Raw genomic sequence first — 26,483 nt, forward strand, 5'->3', positions numbered from 1 at the left:
TCTCATTCCCATTCCTGTGCAAACGCTCCCCCTGGTGTACCAATGAAGCAGGATGCAGTCATGCTGCATTCTCAAACTTGCCTACACCGAGGGAACACAGGACGCCGAGACTTAAGAAGGCCATCAGGGTGTAGCATGGTTTAATGGACTCTTTCCCAACCCCCAACCAACAATGTAGTTCCTATGTCTCCCAGTGTGCCCTCCATGATGTCAAACTCGGAGTTTCAGATCTGATGGAGGAAGGGAGTGGCTGGCAAAGGGATGGGGAATAGAAGGTGAAGGAGTAGGCTCCGGGGTCAAATAGCCCTGGGGTGACCTCTCTGAGCAGCAGCTTCTTCGTGAGTGAAGCAGAAATGATAATAGTACCTATATGAAAGGGTAACTGGGAGGATTAAATGAGATCCCGCAGACCAAGACATAGCAGAGGGAGTGGCCCATGGTCTGATTAGAGTTCAATTAGTATTAATCAGCCCTGACCAGTATGGCTTGGTTGGTCTGGCGTCCTCCCTCAACGTGAAAGGTGGCCGGTTCAATTCCTGGTCAGAGGCACATGCTGTCCTAGATGGGGAATTAGGTGAAAGGGTATGTTTTCAGGTCTTTTTAGAGTTAAATATCTGGATTGCTCTCCATAGAAATTGAACCAAATTGATTCGTTCATTTTCCTAAGTTGCCAAGAAGCCTACAAGTTCAACAGCTGGCAAAGTCATTTAAGTGACAGAGCTAAGAAAATGGGAAAGAGGAAAGACTCTCTTTAAAATGACATTTATTGAGTTGTACACTTTGAAACCTGCATGGCTTTTGTGAACCAGAGTCACCCTAATAAATTCCATTAAAAAAAAAAAAAAGTACTATCTTTTTTTTTTTTTTTTAACCCTGAGGTAATCATATAAAACAGCTCCTAACTTCTCCTTCGGTGCTTGGTTTAGAGTCCAAATGTATATTTTTATTCTGGTTTTATTCCTGTAAGGGTTGATATTGTTTGAAACTGACCAGAATAATTCTTTCCTGTAATGAAGTAATTATTGAATCAAGTCCTGCAAAACTCTTCTGTCACTTTGTTTACTTTAAAATGCCTAATGCCTTAGATATTTAAGATGTGTATCTTGGGTTCCAAATTTTGAAATAAAAATGCCGTATATAAGTTCACTTGACATTCAGAAGCATCAGGAATGAGCAGGATGGTTATTCATTGAAGTGTTTATCTGATATATAGCCACTGTCAGATTATAGGAAATTTTGAAGTGAAATGTCACAGCCTCTGGCATTTGGCACTGAAGACTCATGTAACTAAATACAGTGAGTTAAAGTAACATACCCAAGGCCAACATTGCTTCTCATCACAAATCCATTTACAGCAAAAGAAGTGAGTCCATGTGCTGGTGGAACTCCAGGATCCTCTCTGGTCTCACTATGTTCCCATAACCCAGAGTAGCCGATCTTCTGGATGGTAGAAGGAATGGCCCACTGAAGGCTGAGGCACAGCACCAGCGTGGAGACGCCACCTGGTGACGTTGGAGTTCTGTCCTATGGGATATGCTACCAGAATTCATGAATCTGGGCACCAAGGGACAGAAGTGAGGAGTCTCTGGCTGCTACACCTAATGACCCCTCTCCAAATGTTTGCTTCCAAGTACCAAGAGTGACCTCTGTTATCTGCAGCTGAAGCCCGACTGCTGTGCTTACTGAATCAGCATCTCTCGTGGGGGGGTCTGAGCATCCGCTTTTTTTCTTTCTTTAACAAACTCTCCAATGAATCTTAATTTCACGGTTTGAAGTTCACTGATAAATGTTCTTTGCAGTACCTACAAGGTAGGTTACTTCAGGTAAACAGCTTTAAAGGACATCTCATCCAGGCCATGAGGAAGCTGGATGTCCCACTCCTGCCCCACAATAGAGAGCAAATCTCTCTAGTAACGGGAATTTGATTACAGAATGGGGGGGGGGGGGGCTTGGGGACTGGGGCCTGAGTATAATGAATGATGGCAGCTGGCCCTAGAGTGAGATTACCTGCATTCAAATCCTGCCTCACTAGCTTTGTGGCTTTGGGTAAGTTACTTTAATTCACTGTGCCTTGGTTTCCCCATCTATAATATGGAGGGAATACATATAAAGGGCTTAGAAGGGCTATCTGGCATATATTAGGTACACAGTGTTAGCTACTTAAAACACTTCACCGTTCAGAGTATAAAACAGAATCTCTTTCATACACACACAATCTCACTTGAGCTCCTTCAAAATAACTCCTAAGGCAACCAAGCGCCAGAGGTTAAGTGACTTCCCCAAGGTCACACAGCAAGTAACTAACAAAAGCACATCTATAATGGTGACAAAGGACTCAAACACGATTTTTTCTGTATTCTGAGTGCAGGGTCTAAGTCACACCTGGCCCCACTGAAGTCACACACAGCTGTGGGTCTTGAGGAGGAAGTGACTCATCCATCGCCCATAGTTCTAGACATGGTGTGTGCTAGATCAGTGCAATGTATTAACATCTGGCTCCTCAATTTCTTTCCAATGTTCTTCCCTGAAATTGCTCTGAAACTCCAGATCCCCATGGAGACCTCAGGAAAGACTGCCTATTGACTCTCTGCCATGTCTGCTCCCTTGATAACAAATGGATGTTATTAAAAACCTGGCGCCGACTTCTGGCCAAGGTGAAGGCATAGACGGACACGCTGTGTCTCCCTCCACAACTAAAAAGGAATTCAACTACCTCAAAACTAGAAACAACCAGAAGTTCCAGAAAATCAAACTGCATGGAAGTCCAGCAAACAAAGATATAAAGAAAAAATACTTATCCAGACAGGCAGGAGGGGCGGTGCCAGGCAGAGAGGACGCCGTGTGGTGGCGGCAGCAGCGGTGGCGGCAGCGGCAGGCTGGCAGAAAGCGCAGTCACACGTTTTAAAAAGTCAGGAGGGACACCTGGGGAGCGTTCCCAGCTCCTCACCAGACCCCACAGATCACGGTCCCGGCACCAGGGAAAATCAAGCCTCATTGCTTCTGACTGTGCAAACCAGGGGGGGTTGGGGTGGAGGCAGAAACTGTCCGTCTCTCAGCAGAGTCCGCTTGTTTAAAGGGCCCCCACGGTCCTAGAACATCCACAGACTCACCGACTCTGGGAACGACGGCCAGGGCAGCAGCTAGAGAGGCGTCAGTCCGGTGTGGAAGTGGGAGAGGTGCCTGGAAAAGGGATGAGTGCTGGGCAAGTGGCATTGTTCCCTCTCAGACCCCTCCCTCACACACAGCACCACAACGTGGTGAAACAGATCACCCTGTACTGATGAATCCCTAAGGCTCCACCCCTTACAACATAACAGGAGCGACAGCTCTACCTGAGACACAGAAGCAAACAAATACAGGAGCCTGTCAAATGAAGAGACAGAGAAGTATGGCCCAAAAGGGGAACAGATCAAGGTTCCAGTGGGAGAACTAAGTGACAAGGAGATAGCCAACCTAACAGATGAGAAGATGGACAACCTAACAGACACAGAATTCCAAACACTGGTGATAAAGATGCTCACAGGCTGACGGATATGCTTGAGTATGGCAAACGCATAAGAGAAGAAGTGAAGGCTATGCTAAGTGAAACGAAGGAAAATCCACACAAAACCAATGGTGAAGGGAAGAAAACCAGGGTTCAAATCAATGATTTGGAACATAAGGAAGGAAAAAGCAGTCAACCAATGCAGAATGAGGAAGCAAGAATTGAAAAAAGTGAGGAAAACTTCCCAAATTTTGCTAAGGAGTTCGACATACAGGTCCGGGAAGCACAAAGGGTCCCAGGAAAGCTGGACCCAGAGGGGACCACACCAGGACACATCATGACTGAGATGCCAAAGGTGAAAGATAAAGACAGAGTCCTAGGGGCAGCAAGAGAGAGGCGGAGAGTTGCCTACAGTGGGGTGCCTATAGGACTATCAGCTGATTTCTCAGAGGATACTTTGCAAGCAGGAAGGGACTGGCAAGCAGTATTCAATGTGATGAAAAGCAAGGACCTACAACCAAGATTACTCTATCCATCAAAGCTATCATTTAGAATGGAAGGGCAGATGAAGTGCTTCCCAGACAAGGTGAAGCTAAAAGAGTTCATCATCACCAAGCCATTATTATATGAAATGTCAAAGGGACTTACTTAAGAAAAAGAAGATCAAAACTATGAACACTAAAATGACAACAAACTCACAACTATCAACAACTGAATCTGAAAAATATAAACAAAATCCAACTAAGCAAACCAGAACAGGAACAGAATCATAGGTATGGGGATCATTTGGAGGGTTATCAGCTGGGAGGGGGAAAGGGGAGGAATGGGGAGATGGTGCAGGGACTAAGAAGCATAATTGGTTGGTACAAAATAGACAGGAGGATGTTAAGAATAATGTACGAAAGGGTGAAGCCAAAGAACTTATATGCAGGACCCATGGACATGAACTAAGTGGGGTGGGATTGCTGGAGGGAAGAGGGGTACTGGGGAGCAAAGGGGAAAAAATTGGGACTACTGTAACAACATAATCAATAAAATATACTTAAAAAAATAAACAAAAAAAAAAATCCTAGCCCCAACTGACACCTGCTGTAGCTCATGGCCAAAGCCACATTTTCCTTAGACTGAGAGCATGAAAGAGACAGTTCACTCTCCAGTGCTAGGGTATAGTAAGCTGGAGGAAAAGGGGGGAATGTAACCTGAGCCCCAACTGTCAGGATCAGACACAGGACCAGGTGCTTTCCATACAGGTTTACAACAGGAGGCTGGAGTGAGGTGTCGCTGAGAGTGTGAGAGTGACTCTAATTAAGTCACCTCGTGATCATCTTTGCTCTCTGCAGAAGTCATTTGTAATGTGCTTTCCAGGCCAAGAGGTGAAAGAGAAGGCTTGGAGTTGAGGCTTGAAAGACTGCAAAAGAAACCTCTTTGAAAAAAGACATTATGGTCTAATAAATAAACAAAACCTAGTCAAAGGGAGGAATTCAAAGAACAAGAATTTTAGCAGCATTTTTCTGGCACCATCCAGAGATCTAGTGAAGGGGGACTTGATCTTCCAAACTCCTTTGGTGACAGGAATTGTTCCTTCATTAAATACTTGCACACTATTTGTTGTGTATCTATACTATGTCACCCTGTACTAAGCACCAGATTAGAGAGAAGAATAAGGCAGAGAGCGAGCTCCCTGTCTAGTGAAGGGAAATAAAAAACAGGCTTTCACAGCTTGAAGATACTTCAAAAATTAAAAATGGATCTGCCTTTTGACCCAGCTATCCCACTTTGGGAATATATACAAACACTAATTTGAAAAAACATAAGCACCCCTATGTTCATTGCAGCATTATTTACAATCACCAAGAAATGGAAGCAGCTCAAGTGTCCATCAGTAGATGAGTGGATAAAACAACTACGGGACATTTACACAATGGAATACTACTCGGCCATAAAAAAGAAGAAAATTTTACCCTTTGCGACAGTATGGATGGACCTGGAGAATATTATGCTGAGTGAAATAAGCCAGTCAGAGAAAGACAAATACCACATGATTTCACTCATATGTGGAATCTAACAAACCGAATTAAGAAGCAAAACAGAGACAGACTCATAGATAGAGAGCAGGCTGACAGCAAAGGCGGGGGAGGTGAGGGGGTGGAGGAATTGAGCAAAAGGAAAAGGACTCATGAACACGGACAACAGTGTGATGATTGCAGGGGTGAAGTGGTGTAAGGGGACCACACGGTAATGGAAAAAAGTACAATAAAAAATAAAACTAAAAAAAAAACCCAGGCTTTTAAACAAATACATAGGATAATTTCAGTTAGTGATAGCTGCTATGAAGGAAAAAAAAAGTAGTGAGGTAGCCTGATGTTGATTGGGACGATCATCTTTCGGTAACTGATCAGGGAAGGATTACCTGAGTTGGAGATGAGACCTGAATGTCAGGGAGATGTCAGCCCAGAGAAGATACAGGAAAGAGGTCAGCTTGGGGCAAACAGAAAGTGAGGTCCCTAAGGAAGGAGTGAGCACATCCCACTCAAGAACAGACACTTAATGGGGAGGCAGGACAGGAGGACAGAAAACGGGCTGGGAATGGTGATGCTGGAATCAGAGGCAGCCACAATCAGGCCACACAGGGCCACTTGGGCCAGGGTAAGAACAGGGGATTTTATCTTAGGTACATGTTGAAGCTATTGTAAAGTGGTCATTATTCATTGTTGTTTGAGAGCAGAGGAGTGACAAGATCTGATTTATATTTTTTTTTTGAAAGATCACTCTGGCTGCTTTGTGGAGAAAACAGTGCAAGGTGGGAAGGGGACAGAAAAAAAAGCAAGGCATATATTGAGGCCGTGTCTGAGGCTTCCCCATGATCTGGATGAAAAATCTCTGCAGGCCACCCAGCTGTCTTTCCTCCATGTCAACACTGAGGGACTGTTTAAACCAAGAAATGGATCTAGTCAAAGGGAGTAGCCCCAGAGCAAGAACTGAGCAGAGTTTGTCCTGCCTAAGAACAGCAGACCTGGAGGGCAGGTCTCTGATGTCTCTAGTGGCCTCCTTGGAGGGGCAGAATGGTTAACTTGTCCATCATAAAGGAAGAATTGGATGAGGGCAAACACATAGAAAGCTCCCTTGACCCAAGCCCCCCTGCAGGACTGCCCCCTTCCTCTGCTCCCTTTACCATTCTCTTCTGAACCAATCTCACATAGGCCTTCAATCCTCTATCTCCAATGCAATTTCTCTGATGACACTGCCAAGTGAATGGTCATCTCAGGCCTCAGCTTACTCAGCTGGGCAGCATCACTTAACATGCTGGCTCCTCTCTCCCTTTGGAAACACTCTCTCCCCTGGGCTTTCCTTTTTTCTCCTCCTCCCTCCCTGACCATCCTTCTGTCCCCTTTCCAGGCCCTCCTCATCTCCTGACCTCTGTAAGAGCTCCCAGGGCTAGGTCCCCAGACCTCTTCTCCATCTACACGCATTCTCTCACCGATCTCACACAGACCTGTGCCTTTAAAGAGCACCTATTAACTGATGTCTCCCAATTTTATATTCCCAGCCTGAGCCTCTCCCAAATCCATCTCCTTTATCCAACTACTTGGCACCTCCTTAGACATCTCGATGGCTTCTCAAATTTAACATGTGCAGAATAAAACTTCTGATCTTCCTCTCCAAAACCGCTCCACACAAGCTTTCCCAACTCAGTGAAGAGCAACCATCCTTCCCCACACAGTACTATGTCCACTGTCTGTCTGCTCCACCAAAATGTGAACTCTGTGAGTGGAAGGGGGTTCTTTTCCTCACTGCTGAGTCACTGGACAGGAACAGTGCTTGGCTCTCTGCTTCATTTGCTAATGAGAGTAATGTGGCAGCTCTCTGTCCCTTGAACCCGAGCGCTCAGGATCTGTCTTCTTTTAGGACAGTTCTGTCTTATTTATCAGGACCTAACTTTACAAATGGTAGGCATGTACTAGATGCTGGGTGGGTAGACGGATGGATGAATGAATGGATGGAAAGACAAAGCAAAGTAGGAGGAATGGATGGAACCTGCCTCCCTGTAACCTCTAACTCTGTTCTCCAAAATTTATTCAAGGCAAATGACCAAGACTTCCTAATCATGAATTGTATGAATCTGATATGTCCCAGGCTTCCATCCAGTGAGTGTAAACCTGTCATATTTATAGTAATCCCAAAACTTGATGATTTAAGCACACGTTCACCAACATAGAATCCAGCTTTTTAAATAAGCATTTTCCACCAAGAATTTCTGCAAATCATCAGAGGTGCTTGCTATTACTGTCGACTAAACACACTCAAGCCCCCACTAGCATGTGAATCCTAGGCAAGGTCATTTTCTATTTCAAAGCCCTGATGAAATGGGGATTTTGAGATGGAGAATCAGAGCCCGGGCCTACAGATTTTCTCGTGTTTCTGCTGCACTGCTTCTGAGCCAACCACTCAACCACCAAAATCCCAACCTCTCAGGCCATTGATCTCCATTGTTCTCCTTCTACCACCCCAGATCAAGGTTCCCACAGAGCCATGTTGGGCCCCTACTGACACACTTCTTTCCTTTCAAGCCCAAAGACAGGGCTTTCAAGAGGGTGAGGCAGGAAGGTCAAGCGTGCATTACATGAAGGGGAAGCGATGAGGAGGCTCATCTCAGACTGTACCTACCAGGCCTTGTTGTCCATTCTGATCCACTCAGCTACATGGCTTCTTCACTCAGGTGTCATTTTCTCTAAGGAACCTGTTTTTTTCTCATCTAGCAAACATTGCTTTGAGGATCCCTGGTCCATTAGACAGGACTTGATGTGTCTGAATCATAAATGAGAACGAAGTTCATTTGGCTTCTTTTCCATAAGGCTCCTAAACCTCATGCAAAATAAAGAGATATAGATGACATCTATTTTCAGGGTTTCCTGAATTCTGTAAAGGACAATAATTGCACAAACACTGTGGGACACTTGGTAGGATGCTTGACTGAGGACACAGAGGATCTAACTCTACATGGTACATCACAAAGTCTTATTTCCAACCCAGTCAAAATACCACTGAGTATTTGAATGAGCACTGTATTATTTAGAGAGGGAGGGCTAAACTGCTGAAGCAAGACTCACCAATAATTCTATGACTTAAAAAAAAAAAAAAAAAAAAACACTTTTGCCTCTTAATGAACAGTTTCACACTATACTTTCCACACAGGTATGCAACTCGGCTCCAGAGAGTCATTCAGGAATCCAGGCTGATGGAGGCTCTGATATCTTCAATGGACAATTTCTAAGGCCATTCTAGTCATCACCACTTCATCTGGTAGAAAAGAGGGAAAGGCAGGCAATGTTCCACAAGCCAGCCCTGTAAGTGGCCACATCTTTCCCCTTAAAAATCAATGGTGAGAACCGGTCACATGGCCACCCCTAGCTGCAAGGGAGTCTGAGAAATGTGGTCCCTGGAACCGTAGCCACAGACCAGGTGTAACTCTCTTCCTCTAGAACAAGGGACAGCAAATAATAGCCCAAGGGTCCACTCCTCAAGCCCCTGGTTTTCTAAACAAAGTTTTACTGGAGCACAGCCACACCCATTCACTTTCATATTGTCTACAGTGGCTTTACCTGCTACAAAGATAGAGTTGAACAGTCACTAACGAGAGAGACCATAAGGCCTGCAAAGTAAAATATATTTACTATTTGGCCTTTTATAGAAAAATTTGCTATCCCCTTTCCTAGAACAAAGAAGAAAAAAAAAACAAGAATGGATTCAGTGGTACACTTTCAAAATAAATCTTGGAAATTGTTATATAAAGACACAAGGACAAAAATATTCCTTTAAGCATTTCATGCCATACCAAAAGACTAAAAACAACTTAAAACAACTAGACAACTAAAAACAACTCTTCCTCTTTCTCCTTCCCTTCCCCTCTCTAAAAATAAATAAATTAAAATCTTAATTAAAAACAACTTATAAAGGACTGTTAAATGATGAGCCATGCATACCATAGAATACACATAACCTTCAAAAAGAATAAGGCCCTGGTCAGGTAGCTCAATTGGTTAGAGCACTGTCCTCATATGCCAAGGCTGCAGGTTCAATCTCCAGTCAGACCACATACAAGAATCAACCAATGAATGTATAAAGAAAGTGAACAACAAATCAAATAAAAAGTAAAATGAGAAAGTTCATCATATACTTATTAGAAAAATACCCAAATATATTAACTTTAAAAAGAAAATGCAAACAGATTTAGAATGTTACCATTGTGGGGAGGAAAAAAAAAATTAATATTGTACATAATACAAATATGCTGCATAGGCATAAAAAATACCCGGAAGGACACGAAAGAAACCGAAAACAGAAGTTGTTTCTGGGTAGGGAAGTCAGAAAACCAAAGGACAGAGTGGAGGGAAGTTTCTTTCTACCATATACCCTTTTATACATTTTGAATTTGTACAATGGGCATGTACCATCTATTTTTTAAAAATTAAACTGAGCCCTGGCTAGTGTGGCTCAGTGGACTGAGTACCAGCCTGCGAACCAAAGTGTTGCTGGTTCGACTCCTAGGCAGGGCACGTGCCTGGGTTGCAGACCAGGTCCCCAGCTGGGGGTACGTGAGAGGCAACCACACATTGATGTTTCTCTCCCTCTCTTTCTCCCTCCCTTCCCCTCTCTCTAAAAATAAATAAATAAAAATGTTTAAAAAAATTAAGCTGAGAAAAACCATATATACAAGAGTTTGTCATTATTTCCACTGCTAACTAACTCCTCTTGTGAAGGAAAATCTTAAAAGCCATGGCAATATCTTCAGTCAGGAATAGTCAGTCCTACTGACATGGGAACCATTTTATATTACTGTATTTGCATACCTGCTCCACTATATGTCAGATTCTCAGATTCCTTATTTCTCTTATTTTCATAATCAATTTACAAATTCTATTTTAGTCACCTGCTTTTCTTGAAAGTTCCTCTTTCCAGATGCTTATTCAGTTCTCTCATACATGTTGAATATGGAGAAGCAAATCTAACCTCAGAGAAAAATTAAGCACAGAAAGACAAAAGTAACAGCTCCTAAGCCTGATCAAATAAACTTTGAAGAAAAATCTTGTAAGGGAACCCACCCACCTTTCAGTTAAAACTGACAATGATCCAATTCACACAAGCTGAAGAGAAAAAGGAATCCACTGGTTTATATAACTGGAAAGTTCCGAAGCTGGAGCTGGCTGGAAACACAGATAGTCCCGGACGCTCAGAAACGACCTCGGAGTCGTGGCTGTGCCCTCAGCGCTGATGGCTGCCCTCTGCAGACAGGCCCCCTACTGCGGCAGCAGCCCCCAACCCCCAGGCCCCTAGCTCAGCAATCCTGATGCAGAGGAGATGGCTCCCTCTGACCTCAACACAGCAAATCCACAGAGCACTGTAACGGGTCATTCTTAAACTTGCCCAGGGCTGGGGTCCACGCCTGGCCCAGCTTAGGCTGTATGCCTTTACCTGTGCCACCAGGACTACGTGTGCAGAGGAAGGGTTCCCAAAAGGGCATTGTAGGAGTGCGAAGCAGAAAAAACAGCAAATGTCCTCTTGCTTCTAACAAGTCAAGACAATGGCCCCTGGATATTTTAACAGGCTTAAAACAATAAACCTTGCTCCCTACCCTGGTTAGAAGACAGGATTTCTCCACTTCAAGGCAAGGTGGCTGAGAAGGTCAAACTGCCACACACACATTGTCTGATTTGTGTGCAGTAGACATAATTTTGGATACCAGATAGGAAACCTGCTTATACATTAGCAAAAAAACAACAACAACAAAAAAAACCTTACAAATGGAATTTGTCAATCAGATTACCACCCTTTGGCTCATCTGAAACATTTTGCTCAGGACAAAGTATTTCCGTGGTGCAGCCTGCCAAAATTTATATTCTTCATTTTAGTCACATACTTTTAAAAATCACCATCTGGCCCTGGCTGGTGTGACTCAGTGGGCTGAGTTCCAGCCTGCAAACCGAAAGGTCACTGGTTCAATTCCCGGTCAGGATACATGCCTGGGTTGCAGGATAAGTCCCCAGTTGGGAGCGTGTGAAGGGCAACGAGTGCTATAAAAAATTGCTCATTTTTTTACAGTAGAATAATGAAGACATGAATGGGAGCTACTGCTATATGCTGGTTTAACGCCAAACATCTTATTTGGAACTATGTAATTAAAGTCAAATTTCCAACACATCTTCAAGAAGATTGATAAATTTATTTTAAAGCAATGGCTCCCATCTACAACTGAGATATTCTTGGGTATCAGATTATCAAAAATGACACACTCTTTAAAACAAAATTCATTTTAAATAAATTTTATTGTAAAAAAACATATACAAATAGGCTAAATAACATTCAAGCCTGAGAGGGCTGTAATCTTTTTTTCAAGAACTTAAGAGTCCAAAAAGACAAATACTTATTGCTGATTCAGCTCACAATATCAGCCCTCTTCAAGCAGCAACACAATCACTGGCAAACATCGTATGGCCACCTCTTATGGGAATTGGAGATTCACTGTGCAATGAGCCACAACCCTGCCCTCCAGGAGCTTACAGTGTAGCTGGAGAAAAACCATACATCCAGAACAAAGTCCAAACATCTATCACAACAAAAACATTACTGGCATAAGTCATCACATATTTTAACAAATGAGTCGTAGGACTGTCTTGGCAAATATACACTACATCAAGTTTTAACCTGACATATCAAAAAAAAGTGTTTATTATTTTTGTTCACTCATGTTTCATATGAATTGAACTAAAAAAGAAAACACAATTCCAAACCAAATGTACCATAAAGTTTATGGTTCATGTCCCAGAATTTCTCCACGGTTCTACATCCAGATGTCAAGTTCAGCAGCTCTGACTGCCAAAACGATGTACAAATTCAGACAGCGAGAACACGGCTCCCCACCCTACCTCAGGGTCCATACTGATAAAATCGTTCAGGTTCATTTTGGAATCTAAAAAAATACAAGAAAGAAATGTCCGCTGAAAGCACAATTTTGGTTTAACAGCAATAAAACAATGCAAAAAAACAAAATTAGGGAAAATTATTGAAATGGATAAGGGTTCAATATCACTTCTGTGATATTCTTGTCCCAAATGAGTAACCTCCATCTAATCATGACAAAACACACAAGCCCAAACGGAGGGATACTCTACAAAATAACTGACTGGTACTCTTCAAATTTTAAGTTATATGAGAAAAGAAGTAAACTGTCACAGATTGAAGGAGACCAAGGAGACATGATGACTCAACATAGTATCATGGTTCAGAAAAAAATTAGTGGGAAAACTTGCAAAATTTAAATAAAGTCTATAACTTAATATTATTATGTCAATGTCAGTATTTTTGGATAAACTGTACCATTTTCTTGGTTTCACTAATTACACTACAGTTTACTCAGAAACTGGGAATCTGAGTAAAGTATATAAAGGAACATTGTCTTCTTTTAGCAAATCCTCTTAGAAGTTTAAAATTATTTGAAAATAAAGTGAAAAAAATGCATGAATAACCAAACTGCCAATTTACAGAAAATTCAGAGGATACAAAAAGGATACAATTAGGAAAATCCAAACTGTTTCTCCCAGACTCAGTTTCTTCAACAAATAAATTATAAGAAAACAAAAAAGAGTTGGAAAAGGAATCTACATATTTAAAAAGACACTCCTTACAATAAAAAAAAGCTAGATAATCAGCAAAACCAAAAGTTTTGTTGAAGTCATCAGAGAGCTGGGTATGCAGGATGCCAAGTAGCCAGAAATACAGGGGAGACCAAGGAGAAATGGGGCAGAAGCTCTTGCTTACCTGGGATGGAAGCCATACTCTATATTAGTCACTAAGTAGGTCAGCTAAAATTTTTAACAAGTTGCTAATGGGAACCTCAACTACTGAAATGTGATAGTATTTGTTTTCTAGTGCACTTAGATATAATTAAATAAAAAATTATTACTATTTTCAGGTATTCATTACTTAAAAACAAAATGCAAATTTTAAAATTGTTAAAAAATCAATGTGTAACAAGTAAGAGTTTCCCATAATCTCCCCATGAGGCCCTGTAGCATTCGTCTACATCACTGGTCCTCGAGCTCAGCTCCGCTTACCCAGAGTTACTGGACCACATCTGAGAGCAAGAAGATGAAAGGTACATGTGGACAAGATGCAGCACAGGGCTCAGAGAGAGAAGAGGACAAATTTGGTGGACTCTATAATTCAGCCCAGAACTTGGGAAATGTCCTTAAAAACAAAGTCCTAAGGTAGCTGGTGCTGGAACTTAGTTTTTAGGGTAAGGCTATAAGACTATAAAACTCAGTTCCCTTGTTATCAGGAAAAGAGTGCCTTTCTTTAAAATACATTAAATGCTGAATTGGAAACAGTGGTCCTGCAGACACATGGCCACTGAAACTATTAAATGTATAGGCTTTCACAACACACAATATATTAAATGTCCTAAGAGTCAATCCCATAACCAAATGTAAGGGACTGAGTAAAGTTGCTATAAAAATATCTAAAACATGCATTAAGATTTTATATTTTCTTGAACCTTTTCTTAATTTTTTAAAAAATAAAACACTACTAATTAGCTAAAAGTAATTCTCACTTGTCCTTACATTGGATGTGTTCCTGTGATAAATACAGGGCCTTAAGTAATGAATTTACCTCGTGAGAAAACATTACAATGTTGTTCAAATATTATATGAGAAACCAGTATGTTCACCCCACAGTGAAAGCAGATTCCTTTCAGTTTCAACCTCGAGTTCAGGAGGCCTCTGATAAACTAATCACATATCCACTAAAGACGACACTGCCCTCCCCATTAAAAAACCCTCCTCAAGCCTAGTGCGCTGATCCTGCCACTTCCTAGCTGTGCACCTTAGGCAAAGAGCTTAACCTTCATGCATTTCAGTTTACAGTTCTATCCAATGTGGAAATAAAGCTTGACTCGTTGAGTTGTGGTGAAAATTAAATTTAGCTGCCACCAAATAGCGCTGAGTGCAGGGTAGTAGTCATCAAACCCCAAGGAGTGACCCAGGGAGGATCAGGGCTGATGAGGGGGTGTTGACTGAACGCCTGCAAAGCACAAGGCGCTGAGGTAGTGCTCAGGTCTATGAGAAGGGAGGGCACATTGTCCCGGGCCACGCCCCCACGGCAGGTTGGCCGAGACTGAAAGGGAGACCTGTGAAGTCCTCTGCTCACCTAGGAGCTGTCCCAACCCTAATGCTGAGCCCGGGAAGCAGGCTGGTGAACCAAAAGCAATTCCAATATAAATGTTTAAAATTATGAGAGCTTTTCAAAGAGAGCCTCAAAAGTCAAGAGTTTGAATCCTCTCTTAGTTCACTTCCTTCAAGTATGCCAAATATATTCTTCCTGGCTTCCTTGCTGATCTCTGAGTATTTCTGTCCCACTTTTCTGGCTGTTGCACAGCTTGCAGAGCTCTTTCACACAGACAGTGTCAGCCATGGGATGGGATGATCTCACCAACAAATGGCAATGCTGTAAATTACTTTCAACCATAAATGTTTCAACTCACGTGAATGCCAAACAATAATAATAGGGTGAAGAACCTTCATCTACTCAAATCTCAAGAAATTATTAATTGGACTGATGCCTAAAAGCACATAAATGAGATGAGTGGTACAATAAAACCTGCTAGCTCTCATCTCCTCCTAATGCAGGTTGGATTCTAGAGCCAGGAAAATGACATTCCATACATCACAGGATGCACTGGTGATTTTTTGCACCATAACATGAAGCCCTACCCCAGCAAGGTACTGCTAGTCACACTGTCACATGACACAAGCACACAGATCTCCTAAAGCCTAGTGTCCCAGTGTCATGGTCTAATCCTTAACACCTTTCCTCTCCCATGAGTTCTTACGCCTCCCAGTCCTGCTCTCTGTGCCTCAATTTCTGAATCTAATAAAAACACAGAACTACACTTCCTCTTATCTCCTTACCACTGACAGGGTTTTACCCAAAGAACAGTGCGATTTTTGTCCTTGGTGAAGTGCAAGTGTCGGTCTGCACAGGGACCAAAAGCCCCTCTAAGGAAGCGTCTTTGGCTCACCTCCAGTTTCAATGCAGGGATATGAAGGAGGAGGCTCTCTCCAGTTCCCACTGGAATCTTTCATGTGAGATCGGTCAGAAGCAAAGTTCTTCAAATAAGAATCTGCACGGATAACTCTAAATTTCCTGCAGGTAAATCAGCATTCATTTATCTCAGGAAGGTGTCAGCTGAAATTCTAATTCAATTTTTATATAGACTCGTTTTCTATAATACGCACAAAACTATACAGGCATTTTTGTACTATTAGTAATACAGAAATATGTGTGCAGCTTATTACCTGTGAAAGAAGTCATGAGACATGATCAGATGAAGTCCAGAACTACAAAGACACGAAATATATCTGGTTGCCACTTTTACTCAATTGTGCATCAGGGGCAAAATGCACCCTTTTCAGGCGCTACCATGACAACCTTCTCAGTTTCAACATCAGAATGTACCCCATTCCCTCACCACACACACACACCTAAAGCAAGAGTAGGGGAGGAATACTCAAAACAACTAAGAAAATATTTGAGATATTATCACACAAATTTTTTTTAAACTGCCAACCTTTTATACAATGGACAACCTTTAAAACTTTAAAACGTTTTGAATCTTCTGTGCAGCATATCATTTTCAAATAGCAATTCAATGGTGACGCCAAGACAAGTAATCTTTACAAAACAAATGCAAAAAAAAACAATTTTATTTAATTGTCAAGGTTTCACTTCAAAAAGTAGGAAAATCTATCCTGAATTTCCTCACCTTCTAAACTGTGGATGGATGTCCTCATCAGACTTGAAGGCATCTTCCACATAAGCATCAAAGGGACAGGGAAATGGCAGTACAGTGTCAAGATCATAAATGAAGCTCTGTCCTCCGCTTGAAACATGAAGCAACACAACATGGTAATCCTAGAAATAAACACTGCTGAAGTTAACCAAGCTACTTTGTGATGGTGAATTCTAAGACTATATGATATAAAACATGTACAAAGGGGGACCCCCAAAAAACCGAGAATTTATTTATAAAAAATCGTATATTTATTCTAACATGTTTAAGCTTTAGTCACCTTCAAAGTACAGTATTCCCTCACTTATCGCAGGTATTACGTTCCAGATACCCCCTCGATGTAGGAACCTTACATTTATTCTACACTCTTAAACTTACGTAACTTTAACAACATACGTATACAGTACCGCAAAATCCAGCGATATAGCAAAAAATCCACGATAAATAATTAAATATAGTATTTTTTTAAATCCCACGATACAGTGAGGCCGCGATAAGTGAACTGCGATATAGCAGGGGATTACTGTACTCTCCATTTGATGCAATACGTACACCTATTGAGATGTTTTTCCCACCGCTCAAAACAGTTTTTGAACTCGTTGATTTTGATGCCTTTTACTGCTTCTGCCATTTTTTTTGTTTCACCTCTTCCACAGAGACAAAATGTTTCCCTTTGGAGACTTTACATCTGGGGGCTGGGGGGGTGCAGCCACTCGAGGCGAGATTGGGTGAATAGGAAGGGTGGGGCATGGGGTCATGCCATTTTTAATCAAAAATTGCTGAACACTCAGCATGGTGTGGGCAGGTACACTCGTAAATCACCCATCATGAAATAGACAAACACATTGAAAGAATCTTCAAAAAATTTTCACTGAAGCCGAACACAGCCTCTCACAACAATGCAAGCTGGTACAATGATACAGATGGGTCCTAGAACATTCACCTAGTAGGGGAAGCCTGTACTACAAGGGGCCTGCCCTCCAAAGATAATTCCACTTTTGGGGGGAGGGTTCTCCCCAATACATAGCATCAGAAACAGATATAAGATGAATAACGCCCTCTTTATAATAGCAAAATAAAGCAAACACAAAACCCTGAAAACAGACCAAATGTCCAGTGGAAATGTTCATACATATCAAACACCCTTTGACCATGCAATTTTACTTTGAGGAATCTACACTATAGAAAAATGGCCATACACATGTAAAGGTATACATATACAAAAAAAAATCTCTGTAGCACTGTTTAAATAGTGGAAATTCAGAAACAACTGAAAACTCACCAAGAGGGATATGGTTAATAAATCATGGTATAGCCATATCATGGAATACTATGCAGCTGTTAAAAAGATTTGGGGGGAAAAGATGTCCATGTTATATAGCTGGAGAAAGCAAGTTGCAGAATATGTGAATAAATTGTTTTTTAACTATGTGTATATAAAGACACGATGTGCATTCAGAAGTAAATATGCATGCATGTGAATAGAGGAAAAAGTCTGTAAATATATCTTCCAAACTATTAACAAAGGGGACTATTTGAGGTTAGCCTGGAGAGGAAAAGAAGGACTTTAATTTCTTGTTTTATACTATGTATGTAGTTAAAAGAAAGAAAATGTTGGTTTTGTTTTTTTGGGTTGTTTCTCAGCTAAAACCCCATCTGTAACCATTAAGGAATAAAGAGAGCTTCGTGTGCACAACTCAGACACGTGTACGTGAATTCGCGTCCTCACTCCCAGACTCTGGGCACTGCGGAAGCGTATGTCAGGGCAGTTATCAAGGAACATGAGGGCAGTCTGGTACTTTTGAGTTTCTCAGAACAAAATCGCTGTCACAGAGGAGAGCACTGTGAGATAAAAAGTGCAATCACATCAGTATAACATTCATACCATCTTTGTTTCTAGTACTTCAGTTTACAAAGCACTTTCTCAAATGTTATTTCATTTGACTCTGAGGTGGGAGAGATAATTCATTGAGACTAGAGATGTTGTACCATCAGAGCCTAAAGTGGTCCCTCTGGCTCCGATTCTATTTTAGTAGTGCAGAAATAGCATCAGAAATGGATGCTTATCCCCTGTACTCCCCTTAATGCACCCGATCCTCCAGCTATAAACGAAGAGCAGCTCCCCCTGCAACAGCCCGGTTTCCTTCCCCTGGGCTTGTTCATGTTACTCCCTGCGATCCGCAGCGATCCTCCCCACCGCTCTCCCATATCCATCCCTCAAGCTCTGACTCAAATGCTTTCTTCCCCCGAAGTCCATTTCCAAAACCTGTTTCTCTCTTGACATCTTCTAACTCACGTTATAGCTTTTGGTAGTACACACTTCCTGCTATTTGTGGGAAAGTGTGCTGGTGAAATATAGATACAAAGATGGGAAAGGCAGCTCCTCCCCCTCAAGGAGTTCCCAGAGAAGAGAGCGGGAAACACAAGGCAGTTGTTGCAGGAGAGTGAGGACGAGGTACAACGGAGGGGGCAGGAGAGCCCGCAGGGAAGGGCATTCCGAACTTGGGTGGCCTATTAACCCTTAGCCCCTCCACTTACCAGCCTCAGTTTCCCCGTGAGAGGACGCAGTGAGGGAGGGAGAGGGCACAGTGAGGAAGAGAGAAGCAGCTGCGGACATTTTGGGCTGGCTCTGGCTCTAGGAGGCTCTCTCTCTGGCCCTCACTCTCTGGCTCTTGCTCTGGTGGGCTCCCTCCATGTGGCTAGGAGGGGCAGGGGTCTCCAGGCTGTTTTAAGAAGAGGCTCTTGCCAGGCTGCTTTGAGAAGGAGAGGAGATCCACGCGGTTTACAGGAAGAAGGCAGTTTGCAAGGACGCTGAGAATCCAGGAGGTTCTGCACTGAGAGCTGGAGGGCACCACAGCACAGAAAGGACCTCCCCAATCAGAACTGAGTGATTGGCAGCTACTGGTAAAGCTGAACTGTGCCTAGGAAGTAGGGAAACAGTGTTTCTGACTTTCCTAAGACTGGCCAGGTCTGGGAGGGCTAGGACTATGTGTAAATAAACAATTCTTTTTCTTTTCACCAAACTCTGGTATTAAGAGTTATAATTCTGGCGGCGGGCAATCGGGCCCCTAACTAAACAGCCTGTGTGTTCTGTTTCAATCAGAGCAGCCCAGGGGTTCTCTTACACTGTCATTTCTGCTCTGCCAAAACATAAAGGCTACTCAGGGGTCATAGTACTAATAACCCTTCAGAAGCTCTCTCCGTTGACCATCTTACCCAGATCACAGGTCCATCTCCAGGTCTTGCCTGCTGTTTCCAGATAGGTATCTGCAAAAACGATAGATTTCATAAGCCATAATTTCAGTTAAACCACTACTAAATTCTTTAAAGCAATATATACATGAAAAATAAAATATCTCTAAGCAACCAACAATCAAGGTGAAAGAATGAATGGGTAAGAAATCCAAATACATCTAAATATCCTTAAAAATGAAAAAAAGCAAAAATTAATTATACGATGGTCTTCGGAGAGTAGAAAGAGACCTGAACTAGTAATCAGAAGACCTGGCAGGTTCAAGTCTTGCTTTCCTATTTAATTATTCATGAAACCTCCGTGAGTCTATTTCCTCATCTATAAAATGGAGACAGCTGTCTGCACCTTGCATATTTCACAGGGTTCCCATTAGGAGCAAATAAGGTGACCCTCGCAAACATGCTTTACAAAATATGAAGGGTTACTTTTTAAAAATATTTCATATTAGTTGACTGTAGTTCTATTTAAACGCCTAAAGAAAAGGGATTTAATCTGTGCAAACATTATCATTCCATATTTCCCTACCTACACGTGAAGGATTAAGCTCTCCTAACTCAACCATACCCTGGAAGGGAAAAAAAAAAAAAAATCTCATCCAAAAACAAACTTTAAAATGTTGCTGTATTTTTTAAAGCATATTTTAAAACAGTAGTAAACCCACACTATCTTTAGCTTCTAATATCTTAAATTGCTTTTTTTTTTTTGTGCAATCACTCACCAACTTACCATCTTCCTCTCATTAGATATGAAGACAGCATAACATTCTTCTAAAGGATACTGGTGATGGTTTTTGATGTATTCACAGAGCTTCCAAATATTTTCTTCACTGAAATAAAATTGTTTAATCAATATAATTAAGCAAAAACGCTCTGTGTCTTTCAAATCTGAACAAAAGATTGATGATGAAATAGAGCAGTTGAAAGATACCTAAAACACCATCTCATGTAACAACCGGCTAACATCTGAACCTCCTCTAAAACATCCCCAACAAGCTGTTATCCACATGCAGACATAGAGCTCATTACCTCCCCCAAAAGTGCTTGTGTATGGAGACATTTTATAACTGATAAAAATGCTACATCAATCAATATTCTGTAAGCTTTGGATTCAGGGACTTGAGATATAGCTGGAATTCCAACTCAGCCACTTAAAGGTAAGAAGCTTTGAACAGCCTGATGTCTCTTGAGTGTCTGTTTTTCTCATCTATAAAAAGGTCATAATCACATTAGATTATCAACACTCAATACATCTTAGTGACACTGGTTTCCTGTTCCCCTAAGGAATGCGGCCAGGTGGGTGTTTGAGGTAGGAGGGCTCCTGAGTGGAAAGGATCAGGGCAGTTACATGTCCAGGAACACTTTCGGAGCAGCCCCTGTGAGTTTGTTTCCCCAAGCCCCTCTGGTACAGAAGAGGTCCTGACTTTCAGACTGTTCTTTCTGATAATGAATCCATCTCCCTATACCTCCACCCCAGCTAAGTCTCCCTTCTCTATGAGAGGCCTTTAGCTTTTTGAAGTAGAGGTCAGAACTGCCTAAGTAAAGCAATGGCCAGTGCATCAAACCAAGCCACACCAGTAGCCACAGCCACACTCCTGCACAGGCAAGAACAGTCACTGCTGGCAGTACTCACAGCTCAGCCCCTGAGTTCCATCTAGTAAGCCACACAGTACCTTTGCTCAAAATGAGCTACACCAACACTCTGCTCACACGTGTGACTCAATTAGTCATAGCCCAGTTTCCCTCCACCTACACCATGTTACCCCAAAATGAAGCAAGGCACAAACGGTACTGAGGACTGTCACCATTTTATGGAAATAAACACTTTCAATCCACAAGTCTTGCCCTTGTATATACCTGTCTCAATGTTCCATACAACTAGGCTTAAAGCACCAAAGTTGAGCCTCTGTACTTTTTTCCTATGATTTTGTTTCTCTCTAAAAACCTAAGAAATCTTACTGGAAAAGTGGTGGTAGAGGTCACAACAGAAGATTGCTAACTACTTCCACAGGATATGTAGTGTGGAGCAACAAAAATGTACTGTTTCTGCTCATGTCCCCCAAGACATTTAAGGGATCTACTGGGTCTAACCACAAAAGTGTGCTTTCTGTTGCCCTGGCCGGGCGGTTCAGTTAGTTGGAACATCATCCCATACACCAAAAGGTTGCAAGTTCGATTCCTGGTCAGGGCACACACCTAGCTTGTGGGTTCAATCTCTGGTCGAGGCACATACAGAAGGCAGCCAATTGCTGTTTCTCTCTCACATCAATGTTTCTCTCTCCCTCCCTCTCCCTTCCTTTCTCTCTCCCTAAAAAGGTCAATAAACATAACCTCAGGTGAGTATTAATAAAAAAAGTGCGCTTTCTGTCTTCAAATTTACTGCCTAAGTCCTTAGTCTCTTGACACTTCGCTGTGATTAAAAAGCAATGCTTTTATGCAGTGTCAGCAATGTCTTCAAAATGCAATTTAATTATGAATACTATAACCTAAAGAAATAAACCATTTATAATCACACACACACAAACTATATATCCCTTTCAAAAAAAAATACATACAGTTTCAATAGGACATATAGCATGCAGTATCTAACAATTTTTAATATCCAGATGTTCTAAGACCAAGTTTTGAGAAGACATTTGTCTGGCTTGCCTATAAACATTTTGGAGAGTTGACCACAAAAATTTTCAAGAGCCTGTGATGTACAATACACTATGCTAAATGCTTGGAAAATATAAATTAGAGCTTATGGACAGTGAGAGTAGACATACAGATCCATAAATAAGCAAGCATCCAAGGCCATAAAAGATGCATTGAGAAAGCATAGAAGAGGGACTCACACCCTGGCCGGATAGCTCAGTTGGCTAGAGCATTGCCCCTGATAAGCCAGGTTGCAGGTTCGATCCCTGGTCAGAGCATATGTAAGAAGCAACAAATGAATGCATAACTAAGTGGAACACTAAATCGATGTTTCTCTCTCTAAAATCAATCAATCAATAAATTTTCTTTTAAAAAGGGAATCATTAATTTTAAGAGATAAGGGAAGACAGAGGAGGTACAGGTCAGGTGGTTTTTCCTTGTCTATTCCCCTTCACCTCAACCGAAGGATGGGCATAGAATTAATGCAAAGAGTTCATGAATCATATGTAACATAAGCACTATTGGTAGGCTGAATACACATGTGGTTTGAATATATTTGGCCTATTTTTTCAAATATATATGAATGTTACACAGGAAAAACAAATTTAAACATGAGATACTGAATTTGTAGTCTCTTTTTACTGTCCTTTTTTTCCCCAAGAGTACAATTAATATTATGTAGGAAGATCTTATGACACATGAAGTTAATAAAACAGAGGGCCTGTATACTTTAGAAACACTGGGAATCAGTTGGAATATAAAGAACCCCAGATTTGATGTGAGTCCTGGCACCCATTTAACTGGTTTTTTAGTAAGTGGGAAATGACGTTAATAATGCCTCAACCTGTCAGTTAATTATTTGGCAGCAGAAAAGCTAACAAAGCAGCATTAGGGCCAAGACTCTGCAGAGGTTACTGGTGATGCACTAAAGTGAAAGAAGCACGCAGAAAGGAAAAAAATGCTCTACAAACCACACAATGCTACACAAATATTGGCCACCACTATTATCATTAAGCTGGGCCTTGAAAGATAAGTAACATCTGACAGAAGCTGACAGAAGTAGGGATGATATTGAGTTCAAGTTAGAAGAACCCACAGGAGAGCAAAGGCAGTAGGATGTACCTACCTGATGTGTTCAGACAGGGTAAAGCACTGGTTCTCAATCAGAGGCGATCTGCTCCCCCCCAGGGGGCATTTGGCAATGTCTGGAAACATTTTTGGTGGTCACAATGTGGGAGAGGGTGCTATGGGACTCTAACGAGTACAGGCCAGGGATGGTGCTACACATCCTACAATACGTAAGACAGTCACCACGACAAAGAATTAACATGCTCAAAATATCAACAGAGCCAGGGCTGAGAAACCCTACAGAACAGAGAAAGTGGGCTCCAAGTGGGAGTGGAGGAACAGGGGGGTGACCAGATCTTCGGGGGCTTGCTATGCTCAGGAGACAGACCTGACTGCCTAGGCCTATATTCCTCAAAATGCGGCTGACAACTCAGACTCCTCCGCTGTGCTGCTCACACATCCAGGCTCCGGGGCTGGACCCTAACAGCTCCAGGTTTACAAGCTCCCACGTGACCCAGCACATTCAAATGCAGAACGGCCTTGAGCAGCGTGAAGCCAGCTGAAGTTAAAGACCTTAACCACCTGAGGGGATAGGGAAGAGCAGGGCAGAGGGGCCTATTAGGAAAAATTGGAACAGGCCCCCAGCAGCGAGCTAAGGAGGGTCTGGCCTGGCTGAAGGAACTAAGATGACCTGTCGGAGAGCCGTCCATCTCCTACCATTCTTCCCCCGAATTGCGTCACTCCAACTGTGCCAGCCTCCTTGTTATTCCTAGGATAGTCACAGCACACCTCCTTCTCAGAGTCTTTGGCCCCTGCTATTCCCGGCCCTGTCTGGAATGATGTCCCACCAATACCACAAAGCTCCTGCCCTTTTTTTCTTCAGGTTTTTGTTCAAATATCACTTTATCAATAATGTCTTCCTCCAATATCGTAATATAAAATAACAAATCTAGCCCTGGCCAGTGTGGCTCAGTGGATTGAGCACCAGCCCACGAACCGAAAGGTCACTCGTTCGATTCCCAGTCTGGGCACATGCCTGGGTTGCAGGCCAGGTCCCCAACTGGGGGTGTGTGAGAGGCAGCCAACGTTTCTCTCCCTCTTTCTTCCTCCCTTCCTCTCTCTCTAAAAATAAATAAATTAAATATTTAAAGTAGTAAGTCTCCATCCCTGACCTGGATTTATTTTCTCATAGCACTTACCACCACCCAAACATGGTTTGCTCATTTTTTGTCTGCTTCCCCGCAACCAAAACATAAAAACCATGAGATCTTTCTAGGGACGTTGTCTATCTGTTCACTGCTGTACCCCTAGTGCCTAGAATCATGCATTACACACTCCAAGTGCCTAACAAACATTTCTTGAACGAATGAATGAATGAACGGATAAAACAACGGAATGGGCATTACAAACAAGAATGGGATTTAGGTGAGAGGCAGGGCAGAAATAAAGTGCAGTAGTTAAGCACGGTCTCCAGCATTGCAGAGGTCCCAGTTTCCAAGACGACCACTCGCTAGATGTGTCATCTCGGGCAAACAACTGGCTCCTCTGTGGCTCATCTTTTCATTTAAAAAACTAGAAAAATGGTAATAAATAGAACCTGTGTCCTAGGCATGGATGGAAGAACTTGGCACTGGGCCTGACATGCGGTCAGAGCTGAACAAATCAACGTCCCTCCTTCGGCTCGTTTGGTCACCAGCTGAAGGAGGGAAAGGCCGTTCTAGATGGCCCTGAGGTTTCACAGTTGTCAGGGGCTGAGGTGGGGAAGAAGCCATTGCACAGGCAAGGGAAGGGTAGGTGTGGGAGTAAAAAGGACCACGTTCGGAGTGGCGATGCAGCCACAGAGGTGGCCAAGGACGGAGGCACGACCTGGGGAGTCCGGAGCCAAACTCCTCGTGTAAATCCCCACTCCTTCCCTCACAAGCCACGCGGCCGCAGACAAGTTACTTCAGGGTACTCATCTTTGCAGTGGGGACAGCCACAGTACCTGCCTCCCAGGGCAACGGTGGGCGTCCATGAATTCGGTTACATAAACCACTCAGCACAATGCTGGGCATACAGCAAGTGCTATGGACAATGGACACGTAACCATTAGTAGATGACGACGCGGTGGGTAAGATCATGGTTTTCAGCACAAGAAGGTCTCAAGCGGATTCCGGGCTGGTGTTAACTGGGTGGCCCTGGGAAAGTTCCTGTGAAATCTCTGCGCCTCCATTATTTTACAAGATTCAAACGAGCTTCCGCGTAAAGCCACCCAGGCTTCGGGAATTTTCAAAAGGCTCTCTGCACTCCACCCTCCGCTTCCACTGCCCTTCCTGGGCCCCGAAGCACTGAGGTCCGCTGAGAAACGTCCAAGCGAAATGCGCGCGAAGCCCAAGTCACGCGCCGCCGACCCCACCATTCCCGGCGAAATCCGCCCTCCCTACCCGCCTCCAATGACCACGCTACACTGTACTATGGAGACAGGAGCCACCTTCCCCGCTCCCGCCTCCCGCCTCCCGCCAAACTGGAAAACCCGCCAGTCGGTGCCCAGAGCACCCCGGGAAGGGGCCAGGAAGAGGCGGGGCCCGGCCGCGGCGCCGCTTCGCCCGTCCCTCCTCACCAGTAACAACTGTTGTAGATACAGGCGTCCCGCGGGGGGCTGGCCGGCTGATAGTTGGCGGTTGAGGCTGCGGCTGCTGCGGCGGAGACATCCCCCTCCATGGTGGCTCGGACCAGGGTACGGGCCTGAGGTGGACTGACTGGACCAGCCGAGCAAGCGGAATACAGAGAAAGCTGGCGCCCCGGTTCTCGGGATAAAGTGGGCGGAGCCCGAGGCCGCGAGTGCTGGTCCCTAGCGGTGGATCCTGGGATGGGTGGGCGGAGCCTGGGCAGGGCGGGAGGAGCCGTTTCCCTGCGCACGGCCCGGGTGGGCGGTTCAAGTTCTGGTGGGTGGAGCTAGAGGTTGATGGGCGGGCCCAAGACGGCCCTGAACAGGGGAGGTGGCAGTGCAGGCTTCGGTGGGCGGGGCCTGGACGGGATGCTCGGGACCTGTTCTGGGAGGGTGGAGCCAGGGCAAAGTAGGCGCACCTGCGGTGGAGTGAGGGACGTGAGTTCCCGGCGAGGAGGACTGCAGGGTTCCAAACAGGAGCCCGGCCCAGTGGGAGGAGCCAGGAGCCGGACCGGCGGCGCGAGTGCCGGGTGGGGCGGGGCCGGGAATGCTGC

The 26,483-nt window shown here is 43.4% G+C and overlaps 1 protein-coding gene across 1 annotated transcript; it reads right to left on the reverse strand.

Annotated features, from left to right (window-relative positions):
- Window positions 1-12,077: 12,077 nt before the first annotated feature.
- On the reverse strand, window positions 12,078-26,112 carry NTAQ1 (N-terminal glutamine amidase 1). The gene is made up of 6 exons (XM_090282737.1): window positions 25,882-26,112; window positions 20,308-20,407; window positions 19,545-19,595; window positions 16,302-16,450; window positions 15,558-15,682; window positions 12,078-12,449 (listed from the first exon to the last, which is right to left on the reverse strand). The coding sequence occupies exons 1-6, from the start codon at window positions 25,980-25,982 to the stop codon at window positions 12,340-12,342; spliced, it is 636 nt and encodes a 211-aa protein (XP_090138863.1). The 5' UTR covers window positions 25,983-26,112; the 3' UTR covers window positions 12,078-12,339.
- Between the last annotated feature and the right edge of the window lie 371 nt (window positions 26,113-26,483).

This window comes from Furipterus horrens, unplaced genomic scaffold (genome assembly GCF_987537825.1).
Source record: "Furipterus horrens unplaced genomic scaffold, mFurHor1.1.pri manual_scaffold_7, whole genome shotgun sequence".
Classification (NCBI taxonomy): Eukaryota; Metazoa; Chordata; class Mammalia; order Chiroptera; family Furipteridae; genus Furipterus; species Furipterus horrens.